This window comes from Lipotes vexillifer, unplaced genomic scaffold, assembly GCF_000442215.2.
Source record: "Lipotes vexillifer unplaced genomic scaffold, Lipotes_vexillifer_v1.1 scaffold42, whole genome shotgun sequence".
In the NCBI taxonomy this organism is placed as follows: Eukaryota; Metazoa; Chordata; class Mammalia; order Artiodactyla; family Lipotidae; genus Lipotes; species Lipotes vexillifer.
This window is the reverse complement of record NW_006783436.1, coordinates 2357273-2373255: the sequence shown is the minus strand read 5'-3', so window position 1 is coordinate 2373255 and position 15983 is coordinate 2357273. Positions and strand designations below refer to the sequence as shown.

Below are 15983 nucleotides of genomic sequence, written 5' to 3'. Positions count from 1 at the left end.
ACTGGGGGAAAAGGCAACAGAAGGAGGCCTTCTGCAATGCAGAGGGTAGGACTTTCCAGACTGGGTCTGTACAGCTTCTAACTTTGAGCTCCAGGATTGCAGAGAGACTACATAAATACTGGCGGCGTCCAATTCTCAAGCTGTATTTACATTCAGCACGTTTATATGAGTAAGTGGAAACCTGCTAATATTTTAACAATTAAAAAATTAACAGCAAACAATTTTACAGAATCTTTATTGTAAACAGAGGTCATTAATAGTTATTACAAACTGAATCAACTGAAAGTCAAATTGGTAACTCGACACATTTATAGGTTTATTTTTGTATGGCATAATTTGTAATCTTTGCCCCCTCAGTGCTTTAAAAAAGATTACTAAAATTATCAGCATTTCAATGTTTTTTTTTTTTTTTTTTGTCAAGTTTAGCACCGTAACATTCTCATGATCTTTAAAAAAACTCACTCAAAACCTAGGTAGAACTTCCACTTTTCATTCAAAACTATCACAATTTGTTTTTTCAATGCAAAAAGAATACAAATAAGTATATTTTAAAATATTACAGAGCACACATACAGTCCCTACTGTGTATAGTTTTGCATTCTTCCTACCTGCCCATTAGAGAGCCCCTAAAATACCTTGCTTTCATTTCATTTGTCCCCCATGTCATTATAATCCACCTCTGAAGGACTGTAGTTATTTAAACAAGCATGTGTCTGCCCCATCTCCGGGGATCCTGTCTTTGTCCTCTACCTCCCCCAAGTCTGTTGCTTGTCATATCAGCGCTTGATGGAGGGGAGGAATGACAGCAGAAGAGGCGAAGTTAACAATTCAGTTTATAGAAAAAATAGCATCTGATGGTGAGAATGAGTAGCTGAGGCTTTACTGTTATGCTAAACAGGTCACAGGTAAAATGGACAGTTTGTTCTTGCTCTGCTTCCCAGGGAATTTCCCCGGTCTACATTTCAATGAAAAAGCAAAAGCTACCTGTGAAGTGTCCTAAATTACTATACCTGTTACCTTAACAATCAGTTCTGTAAAAACATCAAAATATTCTCTCATGTTCAAAGCACTTAATGGAGATGTATCAAAAACAAGTATTTCTCAAAGAGGAGTAAAAATAGGTTATTTCATGAATTACATTCAATAAATAATACTTTGTAACATAGTGTTTTGTGGTTTTTGTAAAAATATTTATCTAAGCAAACTTTCAAAACAGATCTAAATAGAGCAGACAAGTAATGAATGTAAAATTTACAAATACACTGAGCATCTGAACGAATATTCCAATGGATTTTTTCTGAACACTATTCAGATATTAAATGATACTGAATATATTCATATGGGCTCTGAATATCACTACAACAAATAACACCCAGAGGTCATAAATTTCACTCTCTCTTTTTCTTCACTTAAAAAAAAACTTCATTCAGTAGTAGGTAGTAAGTCAATCTCTACTTTAGTATACTTTAATGACTACTCATAATCTCTAAAGTATTTGGTTTTTCTATCAAAGAGAACTGTGACAATATTGAATGCAAAATTTTTTTTTGTATTGATTTTCCTATCTATATAGTTCAAACTGGCAAGGACAGAATATTATACTTGAATGCAGAACGGGGCCTGTGATTTATCTCTTCTGCCTATTTTACAGCACACTACTTTGAGGTCTCTCTTCCTGATGTTGTGTGTATCTTAATAATACCAGAGAGTTCCTTTCAAGTCAAATATAAAACACCTTAAAAATCAACTGGCTTGAGGGTTGTAAAACATTATAACGGGTGGTGATGTTAGGAGCAGAGATCAATCTCATACTTACGTAAAAATTACTTATATTATTTCCTGCATTAGTACCCTTTAGTCCAGTGCTTCCTGACTTTTTTCAAGGTATGGCACATATTAAAAAGGGTAATATTTGTCTGGCTTGCTGGGGTAAATCCACCAGCCATTCTGGGCCAGCAGGACTCGTCTGGGGCATGGCCTCCCCATTTCCCACTGTGCTGCCCCGAGGGCTGAGGGTATACATATCTTGGCAACCCTTTTACGCATTCAGGTACCCAGTTGGGAAATGGGGGTAACCCACAACTAGGCCAATTTGATCTCTCTATAGTATATTTTGGAATTGGCTTAAGAAAATTTAAAATCTGACAGTGATTGGTCAGTTTTTTGACTGAGATTGATTTATTTTCTTTTAATTAGAGTAAGCATATCTGTTTTGTTTGATTCTTATCTGCCTAGGTAAGTCTGAATTACTCTTTGTTCACCTTTGCGGAGTTTTAAATAATTAAAACTCCACCGCAGATAGTGAAAAGAATGCGGTATTTAGAAACAGGTCCATCTAGGTTTGAGTCACACCCGAATTCCAATCCCAACTCTGCTATTTCCTCTGTAACATTAGGCAAGTTTCTTAACTTCTCTGAACCTCAGTTTCCTAATGGGTAAACTGGGATAACAACACCTGCTTATAGAGTTGTGGTGTGAATTAGAGACATTCCATGTGCAATGCCTAGGACAATGCCTAGTAAGATGCTCAATACATGACAGCTATCATCATTTAACAGTTAAAGCTGAGATGGTGCTTTAATTTCTACCACATTGCGAGCACAATATTTACCAATATTTAATGAGTATACATTCTATTAGTATTTTCTTCCTAGTGCAAAACTAAGGAACCATAGTTTCTTAATAACTCCCATATGCGAAGTTCTTTAATGACCTCACTTGCATGTGAGAATATGGCTGAAAGTCAATGCACTAAAAATCTGTCTTTCCTCTTAGAAGCCCAAAGACAGAGCATGTAACATTTACTGATGGTGTACCTTTAAACATCTTAAGTGGGTCTATCCCCCTTAGTTACCAAAAGCTTACTTATAGTGAGTCTAAACAGTTGCTTCAGACCTTTAGCCTTTAGACAAGGAATAGTGGCATTTTAAAAACACTTCTTTAAAGATTAATATTGATTGTATTCACTTCTCTTAATTGTTTTAGAGAACTGTAAATTGAAGATCAGTGCAACTTAATGAAATGTATTAGAATTTAGGCTCTCGGAGACTATTTTAAACATGGAGACTATATAATAGATACAGTAGTGCTCTGCAGATAAAATAATTACGAGTTATCACAAACTCTGTAAAAACATGATTTGCATGCCTACTCTGAAAAAAAAAAGTCAAGTCACGATATGAACCTACTGACGCCCTCTCGGGTTCTTCTAATGAGTGTCTCCACAGGGGTTGTCTGAGGTCTGGCAGCCCATGTTCTGGCCCGTCACCTGTACTTTGAAGAGGGTTCCGTCAGCGCACATACAGAGCTTGTAGCGCACCCAGTCACCACCACCGAACTGGTCTCCGCTGGAGGAACTAGGGAGGCGAGTTGTGCTGACCACCACAGTTCCATTCAGGATGATGCTGTTTTCCTATCAGGAGAAAACTCATATATGGCTTGTTTGCATCCACAAGTAGGGAGAGAACAAAATTAATAAACAAAACTCACTGAAATATTAGCAAGAAGAGAAAGCAGCAAGAAAAAGTCATGACCGAAACAACAACAACAAAAAACCAAAACCAATCAAAATTCACCTAGTGACCTCTCAGTAATTGTTCACAATGTGTATCAGTACACTTGTTAACACAATTTATTTCTCAATTAGTTAAAAATTGTATCAAAATTCCTAAGTGCACAATAAGACGAATACTGATAAAGTCTCAGATCATTTTCATTTATTATTTCCTAAGAGAGTTTTAACCAAGTTGCTGATTGATACATTTCTGGCGCTAAGAAGAAAAAGACTGTTTTTCTCCTAGAGAAAAGTAATTTTAATTTCCAATGTTTTTTTGTGACACCATAAATGGAGATTCAAACCATACAATTTTGAAGCCCAGGCACTCAAAGAAAACTGCCTGGAAGTTCTCTTCTTCAAGCCCACTATCCCAGGAACATTCTTGTATTGCAGACCCTCTCTTTTTCGGAACTCCTAACCCTCTCTCTCCCTTCTTCCCTTTTCTTCTTTTCATTCATTCAACAAATAATTATTAAAGGTCTCCTATGTGTCAGATACTATTCTAGGTGCTGGGGATGCAGTAGTCAACAGACAGGCAAAGTCCAAGTCCCCATTTACTGGGGAGGGGCAGACAACAAACAACTGAAGAGGTAAAACCAACAGGACATCGTCTGAGAAAAGCAAGTCAGGGTGAGTGGAGAGAGAGTGACCAGAGGATGGTCAGGGAAGGCCTCTCTGATAAGGTCACAGTCTGATGGAAACTGGATGACATGAGGGAGTAGGGCATGCGGGTAACTGGGCAGAGGAAAGCACATATGCAAAGGCCCCAAGGTGAGGATGTGCCTTGTGTTCTAGGAACAGAGAGGAGGCCAGAGTGGTTGAAGGACAGAGAGAGGGAGTCGACTGGTAGGTAGGAGATGAGTCAAAGAAATAACTAGGGGCCAGACACATAAGGCCAGGGAATGGACTTTGGCTTTTATTCTGAATCAGATGGGAAGCCATTTGGAAGGTTCTGAACAGAGAAGTGACGATCTTTTAAAGAGGATCGCTCTGGCTGCTGTACAGAGAACTGAATACAGGGGTGAAAGACGAAGCAGGGAGACCACTTTGGAGGCTATTCTAGCAGTGCAGGCAGGAAACGATGCTGGTTTACACCATGGTGGTGGTGGTGAGAATCAGCCAGACTCTGTACATCTTCTGAAGGTAGGGCCCAAAGGCTTTACTGATGAAATAATGGGTACCATTTAACAAGATGGGAACACTGAAAGAAATGTATGTTTGGGGAGGGAAGGAGGATATGAAGACTTTAGACTTGTTGAGTTTGAGATGCCTACTAGATATTGAAGTGGAGAGGTAAGAAGGCAGCTGGATATGTGAATCTTACTTAGTTCAGAGGAGAAAGGAGTCCCAAAGTTGAGAGTCATCAGCTTATAGAGGGTATTTAAAGCAACGAAAGTTGATTATGAAGTAATGGAAATGGCTAATTGACTATGTAGTGATAGTATATGGAATTTTCAAATTTTGTTCCAACGCTGCCATCTTGTGGTTATGTAATTTTACTTTGTTTAAACTGCTAAAGTAGTTTTTTTTTTTAATTGAAGTATAGTTAATTTACAATATTGTGTTAGTTTCAGGTGTACATCAAGGTGATTCAGTCATATATTTTTTTTTTCAGGTTATTTTCCATTATAGGTTATTAAATTCTTGTTGCTTATCTGTTTTATATATAGTAGTTTGTATCTGTTAATCCCATTCTCCTAATTTATCCCTCCCTGCCTTCCTTTCCCCTTTGGTAACCATAAATTTGTTTTTAATGTCTGTGAGTCTGTTTTTATTTTGCATATAGAGTCATTTGTACTGTTTCTTAGAGTCCACATATAAGTGATATAATATTTGTCTTAGCAGTATTTTTAAAAAAGCAGTTTGATTGATAAAATTCTTTCTAGTGACTAGCCATACACTTAAAAACTAACCTCTGATATTAGCTGAATTATAAAGCTAATTATCTTTTCAATACTGTCTTATTTTTTTTTTAACTGTGGAGAAACTGATACAGGTGTATATGTATTTCAAAGTATGTCATATTAACAGCAGGTAGAATTTTCAGGTAGAAAAACTTAAAAGATTTAGGTGACTTGCTAATGGTTATAAACAAATCAATCACATCTCTTGCTGCTTTGAGTTTCTGATGCAGAGAACAACAGCCCCACTGTGACCATTCTCTCAGAGGAATGGCTTCTTTCTACAATGTATGCAAACAATACTCAGTACTACTATTGAGTTTCTGGCAAGAATCACATTTTATGTTCATGTTTATTATTTAGAGATTGGAACATATTCTTCAGGGGGAAAAGATATTTATGAAAGTGAAAGAACTTAATCTTTTAAAGTTTTTTCCTTCAAGAACTATGATTAAATTTTTTAAAAGGAAAGAACTATTTTATAAGTCCTTAGGTTTAACTTTTGTCATTTAATGCTTAGTAGAACAAATTTAATTAGCTTTAATTAGGTAGCATAGAGCAGATGCCCAAAGACATTTTGAATAAATATACTTTGACCAGAATTGTGAACAGGTAAAATGTTTTCGAACTTATGGCTCCCTTAAATGAAATATGTTACTTATTAAAGTTCAGATATAATCTGTGAGGCACAAAGAAAAGTTTACTTTTCAACAGGTATAATAAAGGTAAAATCTTTTTCCTTTACAATTAATAATAGATGTATAAATAAAAATACATTTAATATATCTGCTAATTGATTTTCACATCACTAGACACAAAACCCATGAAGAGATGTGAAAAATCTTTAACTGAAAAAAACCCTATCAACTTCAGGGCATGCATACTGAGAATTCTCTTTTGGAAGCTTTTTGCTTGTTTGTTTGTTTGCCTTTTAAAATAACACAGGCATCATTATGCAAAAAAAAAAAAAAAATTTAGAAAATAACAGGCAAGCAGAAATAAAATGAAAATCATCTGTTACCCTGCTACCCATAACTAACCATTGTTGACATTTTGGCATACCCTTCTAGGTTTCTATAAACATACACATAATCTGAAAAATAAAAATGAGATATTTCACAGATTGTTCTATAACTTTTTTTCACTTCATAATCCATTTTGAACATCTTTCCATGTCCGAAAAATACAAACTACATTATCATTTTTCATAACTTTTTCCACATAAGGACTTATGTACCCAAGAATCTAATAATTCTCTTAAAATCAAAAAATACTCACAGCCTTTAACTCCATATTACCACCCATGTGAAATTCAATGGTTTTGCCCATAATGAATACTCCTTCATTTCCACGCACAATAGCACGCCCATCAACTTTTATATTTAAATCACTAGTAGCATTGCTGGTAATCTGAAGATTAAAAAAAAAAAGTAGTGATGAAGAGTTTCTAAATTAAAGTGAGGATTATTATTAGAGATAGAGGAGGAGGCGTTTCAATGACAAAATATGAAAGGCAAGTGTTTTAATTCACATTTCACACATGTAGAGATAAAGAGAGATGATTTGATAATGGTCACATAAACTAGCTGATGACAAATCTAGAACTAATCCTTTCCCCTGTCTGGAGTCACTTCGTTCATAGCATTTCATCAGTAAAGCTGCCCCTGCCCCCCACCTCACACACTTTGTAACTGTAGATAATAATTCTCTTCCATTAATAAGGCAAGGAAAATAAATCATACCCTTTCAGTAGATGCTTTTTGAACATTCAAACTTTTCACTCCACTTGGCAAACGAAACTCATGAGTTTCATAGTCTGTGCTGAATAAGATATTTTGAGTCCTTGGGTCGAAGAACTGCACACCAATGTCACTTATAATAGAAGTTTTGTTCTTTTCTACACTGAGCTTTGTCGTCCCTTGCTGAAAAACAATCTTCAGAAAAACACTTTATCATGAATATGTTTTCGAACAAGACTGCATCCAAGATTCATCAAGAACATTCTAAAAAAAACTCTACGATAGCAGGCTTAACTCCTGATCATTTTAACTGCCTCTCTCTGACTCCCTCCACCCACTTGGGAGAAGAGTCCTTTAAAACGAGGGCTTAACATGCTTATTTGCTGTCATGCTTGGCAGACACAGATGGCCGCAGAGCACAGGGACCCAGAGCTAAGACGGGCAGGGGCAGTAAGGATGCCTCCCTGAGGTTCTGGTCAGTTGAAAACCTACGTTATAGTAGCCACTTGACAGGGGTTGCCACTGACTAGACTGGCATATTCTCTTCCAGACTCCCAGAGAGTAGAGGGTATTCTAACTTGGGAAGGTGCTTTTTTAAACGGTTTCCTCACATGGAGAAGAAAAGAGTAGACTATGTATTCTTACAGTAATTATATCTATCCCAGAAAATGCTACCATGGGACAAAATCTAGAATATTAAGAAAGTAGCTAACATTAATAGATGGATGAGAAGACCAACAATATTATTAAATATATTACGAATTTTCTTTAAAGGAAAATATCCATTTCCAGTAATCAACTCTAGGCTTTTACAAAGAACTTTTCTCTAATGTTCCTCAATTAACGTGGTTACTTACAGGTTGGTTGTTGCCAGTGATGACTAAATTCTCATTTCGCCTTCCTCCTACTGTGCTCTTATAAAGAGGGTGTATAACTCCCATGTCAGACACTTGCTTAAATCGAAGCAGACCACTTTCATGAAACTCCATGCTGTCACAGCCATTTGGTCCAATGCGAATCACAGCCCAGATAACAAGTGTTACCTAAAAAAGAAATCAAGCCCACTGTTAATAGGTAGCATACATTGAACATAATCAGTAAACAAATAGGAAAGATAGTTGCTAAAGGATTAAACTTTCTAAAATGTTTCATCAATGAGATGAACACATAAATTGGGTTTCCACTTATAAACAAAACCAAATTTATTTTTATCAAGGTATTACATACCAATAACTAAAAGACAAAAAGTGCTAAAGGTGGGCTTCCCTGGTGGCGCAGTGGTTGAGAGTCCGCCTGCCGATGCAGGGGACGCGGGTTCGTGCCCCGGTCTGGGAAGATCCCACATGCCGCGGAGCGGTTGGGCCCGTGAGCCGTGGCCGCTGAGCCTACGCGTCCGGAGCCTGTGCTCCACAACGGAAGAGGCCACAGCAGTGAGAGGCCCGCGTACCGCAAAAAAAAAAAAAAAAAAAAAAAAGTGCTAAAGCTTCTGTAATTAAAAAAAAAAGAGCAGTTTATTTCTTCTACCTCCCCTATACCTCATCCCAGAATAACCACTTTCAACAATCTTAGCCATTTCGTCTAGAATTTATCTCCATATTTCTAAATAATAAGTATATGTTATTTCTTCACTGTTCAATTTTAGGTTGTATCTATCAATTTCCTATTTTAGCAGATGAGAATTTTAGCTCATTTATATTTCTCCTCCTCCAACTCCAATCTCAAGTTTTGGTTAAATCCATGTTCAGTATATTCAGTATTACAACAATGTAAATACTGTCCACTGCTAAGCCAAATACTGTACTATGATGGCAGTTCCCTTCTTGTACTTTGTGTCTTTCAGGGTTTAATATTTGTCCTTCTTTCATTTGCTTAGTTTCTTTGAAAATCAGACTAAGTTTTTTCAAACTCTTCAACATTTCTGTAAAATGTCTCCCAATAAAATGTTCTAAAAGTCCAAACCTCCCAGAAAATGTATTAGCTCTATTTGCCTCTCCCAGGAAATCTTTCTGGAACGAACCCTCATCTTCTTGCTCCAGTCTGAGCTCCTGCCCTCTGGGTCTGTCGCACGGCTATAACCATGAGCTTTCCCTTCACTTTCATGCTGGAGCTTCCTTTCGTCTTTCTCCCATGCAGGATACCCAGTTTCCGGTATCTTTGTCTTCAACATTCTCGGTTTAGTACCTCCTTTTGGTAGAGCACATCGTCCCGTGGCTTCCTTAGAAAGAATGTACGTGAAGTAAATATTTTTTGAGAGTGTGCGTGGCTAAAACAATGTCTCTATAATTCCTCACATTTGACTGAGAGTTTAGCTTGGTATGCATTTCTAGATTTGAAATTATGTTCTCTCTGAATCTTGAAGGTCCTTGCTTTCTTGCCTTCTAGTTTCCAGCACTGCCTTTGACAGGTCCGATGCCACTCTGATTTTGTGTTCTTTATACAAAACCCATTTTTTTAATTCTCTGGAAGATTTTAGGATCATCTCTTTATTCCTTAAATTTCACAGTAATAGCCTTGGTGTGAGTCTTTTTTTTTGTACATATGCTGGATCCAGAATGGTAGTTTTCAACTTGTCCTAGGAATCTTTCTTGATTTATTTATTTGATAACTTTCTTCCCATTGTGTTTTTTCTTCTCTCTTTCTAAAACTCCAATTAACAGAATGTTCCTGGATTCATTCTTTAATTTAGTTGAACTTTGTGGAAGATTTTCTTTTATCTTCCAATGTCTATCTATCTATCTACCCATCCATCCATCCATGTATGTGTATTTCTATGAGTTTTTCCATATTCTTTAACTGCTTCTTTTTAATGGCATGGTATCCTTGTTTAATGGATGCAATATCCTCTGACTTCTCTGAAGCTATTGATTGTGTGCTTTAATTTTTTTAAGTTTCCTGTCATTTGTTGCATTTTCTCCATTTCCCTGAATTCCCACTTTCCCCATGGCTTGGGTGCTTTTGGTCTCAATCACTTCTCGATTCTGGGAGCTTTCCATAAAAATCTGCTGATCCCTGGTGGCTCTGTGTTCATAGTTAACAGAGTGGTTTAAAAAGTTCAGGGAAAGTTCTCTGGGTGGGGTGGCACTTGTGACTGACAGGCTTCACAGTAGGGAGATTAGGTGGCTTTTTCACAGGGACCTGCCAAGTGTATCTTCAGGTCTTTTCTCTATGTTCTTCAGTTTCTCCAGAGCAGGCTATTTTATCTCTTGCTGGGGGATGTAAGCCTGGTACAGGGAGCTGGAGCTGGAGGATGAGGATACGGGAGCCTCAGTGCTCAGGATACAGACTTTCCTGCCTTCAGTGTAGAAACCCATCCCTACCCTCCTCTTGGCAATATCCTCAGGCAGAAAGAATCCCCTCTCGTTCAGTGTGGGGTTAGGAGGGCTGGCTGCCTAACTGCTGCCTGGAAGGAGAGGGAGGCTGGGGATTGCATGCCTTCTTGTATGGACTTTTCAAACAAGCTCTCTGTTTTCAGTTCCCCCTTCACTCCTGCTTTTCAAGGCACTTGTACTTCCAGTTCCTGAGGCTTTTCAGGATTCTGCAAGACGCTTCCACCAATGCCCCCTGCAACCCTCTCCCCCAACACGCAGTTTCTCTTCTCTGGTAAGTTACTTGCCACTCCTCCTCCTTTTTGTCTTCATATATTACGGTTCAGGATTTCGGTTGCCTCCCACTTTCTTCCAAGGTATTTCTGGTTCTTGACATTGTCACCTTAGGATGAGCTTTTAAAGCAGAAGGGGATGAAAATGTCTTTTTTTTTTGCAATCTTAACCATAACTTTCCAAAAAAATAAATTTCTAAAATAAAATAAATTCAGAACATGTGCTCCTAGTAAAGCTATTTACAGTATCAGCTCTTTTCGATTTAAGTGAAGAATTAGACACAAATGTTTTGGATGTACATAAAATACAATGGACTGGTTTGAGAGTATTAGAAGTAAAAAAATACAGTAGTAACTGAAATTACGTTAGAACTGCTGCATCCATGTTCACGATTGGTCTCAGGGATACCAATAATCACTCTCTGAAAATATCTATCCACACACATGCCAGAAGGGTTCAAATTTAACCCCTTTCTTTAAGAAAGCAAATATCTTTGGAAAAGGCAACACACCAGTTCCTCACACCTTAGTGTAAACCAGTTTACCTCAGATCCTTTCATTCTTTTATAACAGAGATTTAGGACTACAAAATATAACGCTTTACTGCCATCCAAGGTTTACAATTCTAAAATCTAGCTGAGGAGGCAAGAGCAAATTTTGGAAAAGTTGAATGAAAACAGGAAGGAGTATATTTTTAGGAGAGATGAAGGCAGTAAAATCATCTTGGCAAAGGTCTCTTCTGTTGAATTGACTCCAACCTTTTAAAAGTTAAGTCTTTTATTTTTATTTTATTTTTAAAAATTAATTAATTATTTTTGGTTGCATTGGGACTTTGTTGCTGGCGAGCGGGGTCTACTCTTCGTTGCGGTGCGTGGGTTTCTCATTGCGGTGGCTTCTCTTGTTGTGGAGCACGGGCTCTAGAGCACAGGCTCAGTAGTTGTGGCGCACAGGCTTAGTTGCTCCGCGGCATGTGGGATCTTCCCGGACCAGGGCTCGAACCCGTATCTCCTGCATTGGGGGAAGCCCTAAAATTTAAGTATTTTAAAGGAAAGAGTCTATGAACATTTTTTTCTAAATAAAATTAGTGCATGGCAATATTAACATACTAGGTTTTCATATAGAAAATATTCATTAAAATTCAATAAGAGATAAAACATATACAGGCATACTTCAGAGAAATTGTGGGTTTGGTTCCAGATAACAGTAATAAAGCGAATATTGCAATAAACCAAGTCCACACAAACTTTTTTGGTTTTAAATGGTGCATATAAAACTTATGGCTACACTATACTGTAGTCTATTATGTGTGCAACAGGATTATGTCTAAAAAAACTACGTATAGGGAATTCCCTGGCAGTCCAGTGGTTAGGACTCGGTGCTCTCACTGCCGGGGTCCTGGGGTTCGATCCCTGGTTCGGGAACTAAGGTCCTGTATTAGCCATGTGATGCGGCTGAAAAAACCAAAAAACCAAAACCCCCAAAAACCAATGTACATACCTTAATTAGAAAATACTTTTTTGCTAAAAAATGCTAACCATCACCTGAGCGTTTAGTAAGTTGTAATCTCTTTGCTGGTGGAGGGTCTTCCCTTGAGGCTGACGGCTTCTGACTGACCAGGGTGGTGGTCACTGAAGGCTGGGGTGGCTGGGGCCATTTCTTAAAGTGAGACCACAATGAAGTCTGCTGCACTGACTCTTCCTTCCATGAATGGTTTCTCTGTAGCGTGTGATGCCGTTTGATAGCGTTTCAGCCACAGTAGAACTTCTCTCAAAATTGGAATCAATCCTCTCAAATCCTGCCACTGCTTTATTTAATTTCTTTCTTTTTGTAGGGGGTACCTCACAGGTATGTCTATTCGTGCTCGAGGACAGCGGCACTGCTACAAGTGTGCATGATGTCCCACATTCCCACAATACAGCCAGAACGATGTCCCATCCAAGTAAAGCTGGTTAATGATGACCATGAGCAGGCATAGGACTGGAAGCTTTCAAGGCTTTACTTCTTTTATCAGCACTCCTGATTTTATAAACGATGAAGCCCGTCAACCCCACTCCGACCCAAATCTCCTGGTAAACTTAGGTACAGCAGGGCTTCATGGAGATGCAAACATTCTTAAGGCTTGGAAGCAGCTCAGGCAGCCCCTGCCACTGCCTTATCAACTAAGTTTATGTAATAGTCTAAATTTTTTATTGTCATTTCAATAACCTTCACAGCATCTCCACCAGGAGTAGATTCCATCTCAAGAAAACACTTTCTTTGCTCATCCATAAGAAGCAACTCCTTATCCTTTAAAGTTTTGTCATGAGATTGTAGCAATTCAGTCACATCTTCAGGCTCCACTTCTAATTCTAATTACCTTGCTATTTCTATCACATCTGCAGTTACTTGCTCCACTGATGGCTTAAACCCCTCAAAGTCATCCATAGGGCTGGAATCAACTTCTTCCAAACTCCTGTTAACTTTGATATTTTGACCTCTTCCCAAGAACTGCTAATGTTCTTAATGGCATCTAGAATGATGAATCCTTTCCAGAGGCTTTTCAACTTACTTCACCTAGGTCCATCAGAGGAATCATAATCTATGGCAGCTATAGCCTTAAAAAATGTATTTCTTAAATAATAAGACCTGAAAGTCAAAATTATTGCTTGATCCGTGGGATGCAGAATGGATGGTGTGTTAGCAAGCATGAAAACAACACTAATCTCATTGTACATCTCCATCAGAGCTCTTGGGTGACCAATGCATTGTCCATGAGGTGTAATATTTTGAAAGAAATCTTCTTTTTCTGAGTAGTAGATCTTAACAGTGGGCTTAAAATATTCAGTAAACTATGTTGTAAACAGGTGTGCAGTTATCCAGATTTTGTTGTTCCGTTTATAGAGCCCAGGCAGACGTAGATTTAGCATAATTGTTAAGGGCCCTAGGATTTCCCAAATGGCAAATGAGCACTGGATTCAACTTAAAGTCACTGGCTGCCTTAGCCCCTAACAGAGAGTCACCCTGTCCTTTGAAGCTTTGAAGCCAGGCACTGACTTCTCCTCTCTAGCTATGAAAGTCCAAGATGGCATCTTCTTCTAATAGAAGGCTGTTTTGTTTGCATGGAAAATTTGTTGTTTAGTGTAGCCACCTTCATTACTTTTCTTAGCAAGGTCTTCTGGATAAGCTGCTGCAGCTTCTCCATCAGCACTTCCTGCTTCGCCTTGTACTTTGATGTTATGGAGACGGCTTCTTTCCTTAAACCTCATGAACCAGCCTCTACTAGCTTCAGACTTTTCTTCTGCAGCTTCCTCACCTCTCTCAGCCTTCACAGAATTGAAGAGAGTTAGGGCGTTGCTCTGGATTTGTCTTTGACTTAAGGGAATGTTGTAGTTGGTTTGATCTTCTACCCAGACCAGTAAACCTTTCTCCATATCAGCAATAAGACTGTTTTGCTTTCTTATCATTCATATGTTCCCTAGAGTAGGACTTTTATTTCCTTCGAGACTCTTTCCTTTGCATTCACCAGTTGGCTAAGTATTTGGCGTAAGAGGCCTAGCTTTCAGCTGATCTCAGCTTTTCACATGCCTTCCTCACTAAGCTTAAACATTTCTAACTTTTGTTTAAAGTGAGGGACACCTGCAACTTCTCCTTTCACTTGAACACTTAGAGGCCATTGTAGGGTTATCTTAGGGAATAAGGAGGTCCAAGAAGAGGGAGAGAAATGGGGAACGGCCAGTCAATGGAGCAGTCAGAACGTACACCACATTTATCAATTAAATTCACCATCTTACCTGGATGTGGTTAGTGGCAACCCAAAAAAATTACAATAGTAACATTAAAGATCACGGATCACAGATCACCATGACAAATATACTAATATTGAAAAAGCTTTAAATATTGTGAGAATTACCAAACTGTGACATGGAGACTGAAGTGAGCAAATGCGGCTGGGAAAATGGCACCGACAGATGTGCTTGATGCAGGGTTGCCACAAACCTTCAATTTGTGAAAAACGCAGTATCTGCAAAGTGCAATAAATCTAAGTGTGATAAAACACGGTATGCCTGTATAGAAAAGCAGAAAGAGGGTCCTGAAAGAAATGATAGGAAGAGAGTCCATGATTTGACTGAAAGAAGAAAAATTCCCCTTGGTAATTAAGAATATGCTGTACTAAATACTCACAATTAAATTGATGACAGCCAGAATAAACAGGAGGATAATCACACAGATGGCTAAATTGCCCTTTCTCCCTCTCAGTCCCGTTTTATGCAGGCGAACTTCATCAATTGGAATATACCCAGCTTTAAAGTTACTGTTGTGCTCTTTATTGACATTCCTTCTTTCAACAGCCTTCTCACGCATGGACTTCTTTACAGGACCATTGGAACTTTGCTAAAAACAAAATACAACACAATGGAGCAGCTATACCCTCTCTTTTTGATGCCTTTATTTGTTAGGTGCAAATTCATAACTAAAGCAAGCTGAATTGGTTAGTGATATATTTTCCACCAATAAACCTCAAGTCGTGTTGAGCTGCAGGCTCCAAGTAAGGACATGACTGTGCTGAGAAGGGTCATAGAGAAGAACCTTCAGTGTGACCATCTGATGACATATTTCCACTGTCTGCTTTGAATAGTCCTACCGTCAGTAAACTGAACAGCTAACTCATTTGGGGGAAGAGTTAACATACACATTCTACAGTGGGTAATCTTGTTTTAATTAATGATTTATAATGATTTGTTTAATTGTATATAGCTTTTCATTTATATGAAAATAATTTGGAAAGGCTAATACACTTTATTCATCACTCCAAATGGCTAAAGTTAACATTATCCTAGACAAGCAGTTTTCAAAATACGGGCTGGGAAGCCCTGGAGGGGTCCTCTGAACTCTTTCAAGTGTCTGGTGGGTGCAAATTATTTTCAAAATAACACTAAGATGTTATTTTCTTTTTTTACTTTTCTTCTCCCATGAATATGCAGATGACACTTGAACAACATGGATTTGAACTGCATGGGTCCACCTATATGTGGATTTGTGTGTGTGTGTGTGTATGTGTGTGTGTGTGTGTGTGTGTGTGTTATGCAGGCCTCTCACCGCTGTGGCCTCTCCCGTTGAGAAACACAGGCTCCGGACGCGCAGGCTCAGTGGCCATGGCTCACAGGCCCAGCCGCTCCGCGGCATGTGGGATCCTCCCGGACCAGGTCACG

General features: G+C 38.4%; 1 protein-coding gene and 1 pseudogene across 1 annotated transcript in view; both read right to left on the bottom strand.

The window, feature by feature from the left end:
• Nucleotides 1-3208: 3208 nt before the first annotated feature.
• The window catches only part of SGCB (sarcoglycan beta), a 20110-nt gene continuing 7335 nt past the window's right edge, over nt 3209-15983 (bottom strand). The window contains exons 4-8 of the mRNA XM_007456106.1: nt 14956-15165; nt 8054-8239; nt 7200-7391; nt 6736-6867; nt 3209-3412 (exon numbers count right to left, since the gene is read on the bottom strand). Coding sequence (XP_007456168.1) covers nt 3209-3412; nt 6736-6867; nt 7200-7391; nt 8054-8239; nt 14956-15165 — 924 coding nt within the window. The remainder of the gene's footprint in view (nt 3413-6735; nt 6868-7199; nt 7392-8053; nt 8240-14955; nt 15166-15983) is intronic.
• LOC103078186 (6.8 kDa mitochondrial proteolipid pseudogene) lies at nt 12744-13975 on the bottom strand (annotated as a pseudogene).